At 45.2% G+C, this 6,000-nt stretch overlaps 1 protein-coding gene across 1 annotated transcript in view; it reads left to right on the top strand.

The window, feature by feature from the left end:
- Nucleotides 1-6,000, top strand: part of TDRD3 (tudor domain containing 3) — a gene marked incomplete at its 5' end in the record, with an annotated part of 199,970 nt that overhangs the window by 90,037 nt on the left and 103,933 nt on the right. The window contains one exon of the mRNA XM_015415774.1: nucleotides 2,273-2,338. Coding sequence (XP_015271260.1) covers nucleotides 2,273-2,338 — 66 coding nt within the window. The remainder of the gene's footprint in view (nucleotides 1-2,272; nucleotides 2,339-6,000) is intronic.

Below are 6,000 nucleotides of genomic sequence, written 5' to 3'. Positions count from 1 at the left end.
CCCTTAAAGCCAGTATGTTTATCTTGACAAGGCTTGGGGAACAGGATAGGTTGACTATGTTGTTAGACAGTACACTTGGCAGAATATATGAGTAACGATTCAGATGAGAAGGCAGTTCTGTGGCTGATGCTTTGAAGCCCTGCTCAGTCTTCCTTGGCAGACATAGCTTTTTTGCATTTGTCTGCTGGGTGGGGCACCATTTCCCTCCACTTTGGTAAAGCTGTTCTCAAGGACTTGGGGTCCTCCAGAGCCACAGGCAGGGTTGGATCTAGCTGAAACGTCCAATGTCAAAAGGCCCAGACCTCAGACTCTCCCCTCTTGCTGTTTCTGGGGGTCTCCTCTCCCCCCACAAGCCTCCATGGGGAGGGGGGGCTGGGGGCATTTTGTGCTGAAGCTTAAGGGGGGGGGGGTCGGTGAGGAGGGTCTAAGCAGATTGAAAAACCTGTCTGTCAGAGGAGGTTTTCTGCAGGATCCAACCTACACTGGAGGGAAATAAACGGCACCCCCCCCCCCAATGAAAGCAATAAATTATACCATTACTTCTGCAGCTAACCCGCATACCTATGAGAGTCTGCAGGCAGCGTCACCTTGGGAAGCAGCCACGTGCAAACTAGGGATGTGCAAAAAAACAAAACCAAACCACTATTTTCCGGTTCAGGTCTATTGGACCCGAAAAGATTTCGGGATTTCAAAAAATAATAATAATCCTGGATCCCAATACCGGTGCAGTATTTGGATCCGGGATTTCCCAGAAACCTACAAATTTTTCCAGGCCCGATAGACCCAAGAAGAAAAATACTGATATTTTTTTTTTTTAAAGCCAGCGCGAAGCTGAGTCGGTGGTGGAGATCAGTCTGCTCTCTGTGGGCTCAGCCAGGATCCGCGTGCTCTGTGCGGCACAGCAGCTCCCGGAGCTTGCCTCTCCTACAGTCCAGGCTGCAGCAGAAGGGGAGCCCCAGCAGCTGCTGTGCCACGTGGAGCACACAGATCCCGGCGGCACAGAAGATCATGGCCGGGCCTGCTTCTCCGGCATTTCAGTCTTAAGCCAGACTGCCAGAGAAGTGAGCCCAACCATGATCTCCTGGGCAGCTGCTTGGGGCTCCATTCTCCTACAGAAGTGAGTCCCAGGGGCTGCCGTGCTGCGTGGAGCACGCTGATTCCAGCGGCACAGGAGGTCCCGGCTGGGCTCGCTTGCTTCTCTTGCAGGGCTTGTGGGGGGAGCAATCTATTTCCAGCGGCACAGCAGATCCTGGGGCTGGCTTCTTCCGGGCGGCATGAGAAGCCAACCCCAGGCTGAGCCTGCAGAAGCCGTCTGCTTCCCGTTGGCTCAGCTGACCCTCAGGCTGTCTTCTGCAGTCCCTTTAAAGTTCAAAGGGACTGCAGTAAAAGAAAAGGAGGAGAAGAGACTGGATTTATACCCCGCCCTTCACTCGGGAGTCTCAGAGCAGCTTACAGTCTCCTTTCCCTTCCCCTCCCCACAACAGACACCCTGTGAGGTAGGTGGGGCTGAGAGAGCTCTTTCCAGGACTGCCCTTGAGAGAACAGCTCTGAGAGAACTTGGGACTGACCCAAGGTCACACCAGCAGCTGCAAGTGGAGGAGTGGGGAATCAAACCTGGTTCTCCCAGATTAGAGTCCATGCTCTTAACCACTACACCAAATCTGACAAACAGCTGAGAGGCGGGAGCAATCTGCTCCGTCCTCTGTGCTGTTTTCAGCCTGGTAGTTCCCGAATATATCTTGGAGTTTTTGGGGTTTTCTTGTTTTCTTGGTTTCCTGAGAAAACCCAGATACATTTGGGATGCCGAAATTTACGCAAAAAATAATGGTAAGGTGTTTTTGGGGTAGATTTTCGGCTCAGGTAGACCCGAATGCACATCCCTAGTGCAGACTTGGCTCAGACAAACCATCTTTTATTCAATTTTATTTAATTATTTATTCAATTTATACCCCGCCCTGTGAATTTAATGATGCTTTAGCAAAACTCCTTATCAGATGAGTTTTGCTAAGGCATCATTAAATTTTGAAGAACGTTTCCTTAAGTTGTGTAAAATATTGAACTCGTGTAAAATGCTGGAACAGATTTGAGAAACACGGGCTTGATAACGCCTGCTTGATTACTAGTGATGTGCTGTCATTAGTGTGGCTCACTGTGAAATACCACGCAGCTTCATTATTTTTGAAATTGCACACCTATTCTGTTCCCCACCCTCGAGAGAAAGGAAATCTCTGTTAGAAACCAGTACTCAAATATAACCTTTTTTAAACTTCAGACAGATTTAAGAGCCATTGGCAAGAAGTTCCTTCCAAGTGACATCAACGGTGGAAAAGTGGAAAAGGTAAGAGTATTACTTGCTGCTTTGTGTTATGGCCATCCTACTTCTCCCAGTGTACAGTTAGTTGTGCAGTTGTAGTGATTCCCTCCCCACACACACTTGTTTGGATATCTCCTCTTAGATTTCTAAAGTCTTGTGTTAGGGAAATGGAACACTGGAGAACCAGTGTAGCGTTGTAGTTGGAGTGTCTTACTAGGATCTGCGTGAACCGGGTTCAAATAGCTGCTCTGTGTCAGAAGCTCACTGGGTGACCTTGAGCTTGATCATACACGCTCAGCCTAACCTACCTCACAAGGCTGTTGTGAGGATGAAATGGAGAAGAGAATTATGTCAGCTGCCTTGGGTCCCCATTAGAGAGGAAGGTAGAGGGGAAAGTGGGGTAATAAATGAAGTAAATAAAATAATTAAAACACAGCAAAGGAACAAGGTGGGACTTGGAATAGCTGAAAATGGTTTATATGTTGGCTTGATTTTCTTCACCCCCGACTGAAGCCCTTTGGGGAAAATATTTTATCCTCTGACATATAGAAAATGATCTCTAAATCTAAACGTGTAAAGTAGTATACCTAGTGTGGTTGATTTCAGAGGGCGGCTGTGTTGGTTTGCAGTAGAACAGCTAAATTTGAGCTCAGTAGCACCTTTTTGTTGTTGTTGTTCAGTCGCACAGTCGAGTCTGACTCTTCGCGACCCCATGGACCACATCACGCCAGGCCCTCCTGTAGCCACTTAGGTAAAGGTAAAGGTTTTCCTTGCTCAAAAGCTAGTTGAATCCGACTCTAGGGGGCGGTGCTGATCTCCATTTCCAAGCCGAAGAGCCAGCGCTGTCCCAAGCAATGCTCCCGTCTAAGCTGTGGAATCTTGTGAGCAAAAATTCTGCTTTGTGAGCTACTGGCATAAGTTGTGAGTGAGCGATTTGGCTATTGCAGAAATTAGTTTGCTCTGGAGCCATCCTTCTTGAACTGAGACGAAGAACGTGTGAGCCGGAGGCTAAAAAACTGTGAGCTAGCTCACACTCACTCAGCTTAGAGGGAACACTGGTCCCAAGATGTTTCCGTGGTCATGTGGCGAGCATGACTAAATGCCAAGGCGCACGGAAAGCTGTTACCTTCCCACCGAAGCAGTACCTATTTGTCTACTTGCAATTCCTTGCTTTCAAACTGCGAGGTTGGCAGGAGCTGGGGCCAGAGACAGGAGCTCACTCCGTCATGCAGCACTCGGGTCTCGAACTGCTGAACTACCGACCTTCCGGTCTGCAACTCAGCGTCTTAACCTCTGAGCCACCGCAGCACCTTAAAGACCAACAACATTTCTGGGGTATGAGCTTTCACGGGTCAAAGCTCCCTTCATCAGATAGTATGGGTAACTTTAACATATGTCAGACTATGAGTCTGGTGTAGAGATGTGAAGGCCCGGAAAAAAACTGAAAGAATTCGGGGAAAACCGTTTCCCCCCGTTTTTTTCCTGAAGCTTTTTTGTTTTTTTCCGAAAAATAGGAAAAATTGAAAAAAGAAAAAAAATGATTATGGAATGTTTTATTTTAACATGATATGGTATCAGATTGATCTAATTTCTGTGCACTGAGGACAAGCAAGTCCTAGGTTACAAACTGAACCCTCCAATGCAAGAACAAGATGCATTTCTTCCTTTAGGAGGTGCGATTGTCAGAAGAAAATAAAAAAGTTTCAGTTTTGTTTTTGTATGTGGGTGGGTATTCTGTTTGAAATAATTGTTTGGATACACTATATTTTTAATATGCTAGTTGTGATAATTTCATTCCAAGTAAAAATGTCCATAGTCATATTTTATGTTCCTAAAGTATCAGAATGACTTTCAATCTAGAAAAGACAAAAGAAATGCTAATGTAGCATTTTTTCAATTTTTCTGAAAATTTCCCTTTTCCCCCAAACAAAACCGGGTTTTTTCCCGAGCTTCAAAATTTCAGGAAATTTTACATCTCTAGTCCGGTGGCACCTTTAAGGTCTACAAAGTTTTATTCACGGTATGAGCTTTCGTGTGCACGCACACTTCCTTTGACATTTTTACTGTGTTTGCCCTGTAAATAAATCCAAACAAACTTAACTTGTTATAACTGTTTAGTTTTTGCGTCAGTTAAAAACATCGTTATTATGCTGTATGCTATATATCAACAGAGTGTTACCTTCCATTTCAGTATATCTGAGGACGTGTACTTGCACGCAAAAGCTTGTACCTTGAATAAACTTTTGTTGGTCTTAAAGGTGCCACTGAACTCATTTGTTCTGCTGCTGCTTTAGACCAACACGGCTGCTCACCTGGATGTGTCAGACTATGTTGGGACAAGGTCTCCTCAGTCAGTGGGTAAAATGGTAAAACAGTCAGCAGTTACTGCCTCTAAGTGTTATTTGGTCAGTAGTTTGTATCTTTCTTGTTCACAGAATTGGTCCAACTTGGTTACCTAACAAAGTGCTATAACTACTGGTCGTTTCCTGACCTAGCCACTAGACTTGTTGCAAATAATAATAATACCTTTTGATTTATTGATCGCTCATCCTGCAGAGCTGCTGGCTCTGAGCGATTTACAGTTACTCAAGTTTTCACACGGGACTAACAATGATTCATAGGGTAAGGGAGGACAACATATAATTCTTTAAATCGCACACTTTTGCAGCCGACGGGGATTTTGTTCAGCTGTAAGCTTCAGGCGTGTTCCGGACGGCATTCACTTTCGGCTTGGCTGGATGATGTCAGTTCTTCCAGGACTGCTTTGAGTCGTAGTGCCGCACTGCCACCGCCTGGCCGGATTGGCCCATCACAGGCTTCTTAATGTCAAAGAGGTCTTTTTTCCAGGCTTACGAGCTTACAAGCTGGACATTCCATTCGCCGGCTAACACCTCCCCCACAGGGGTTTAATGTGCCCACCCTCTCTAAGGAGTGGTACCCATTTTATCTACTCGCTGAAGCTTTTGAACCGCTGGGTGGACGGCGCGCTTGGGACAAGGCTGGTAGCTCACACCAGCGCGAGCTAGAACTGACAGCAGCTCTGTTCAGTTCAGATGTTAACCAGAGGATAAATCCTCTGTGCCACCACTCCCCTAGTGTAAAAATTTTGTAGTGATTTCTCAGCTTAAGTGGTCTGAAATAGTGACAAAGGTGGACAGCATTAAAGCAACGTGTGCACCATCACACATAATACAGAAATTAGACACAACTGCTAATGACTCTAACTCGTGTCTAGATTTGAATGCGAAAGAAGGCTTCTTGATCACTCAGAGTTATTTCAGAGATCCTTTTTGCCCTTTTACCCTCTACGTTATTGCTGTACTAAACAAAGAATATTATGGGATATAGAATTTTTGCAGTACTGGACAAGATATTAGTTGCCTGCTAAGTCCACAAAACGTATACTACTTGTTTTTCTCCCCTTTACACAAAAGAGTTGGTGTGGGATCTTAAAAAAATGTCTTACAATCTTCAGCCACAAGATGGCTGTGTGTGATTACTTTTGAAGAAAAATACTCACTGTGTGTGTGCTTTGTAATGCAATATCTTACTGCAAATAAGATTAAAACATCTCATCTGTAGAAACCGTTGTTGTTCTTACAGGTAGAAAGGAAATCTGATGCATTTCCAAGTGTTTCCACCAATTTAGACCTAGATCAAGCTAAATGGCTTTAGCACTTTTCTGT

The sequence above is a fragment of the Gekko japonicus genome, unplaced genomic scaffold (assembly GCF_001447785.1).
Source record: "Gekko japonicus isolate JY-2015 unplaced genomic scaffold, Gekko_japonicus_V1.1 scaffold2163, whole genome shotgun sequence".
Taxonomy (NCBI): Eukaryota; Metazoa; Chordata; class Lepidosauria; order Squamata; family Gekkonidae; genus Gekko; species Gekko japonicus.
This window is presented reverse-complemented; position numbering and strand designations above follow the sequence as displayed.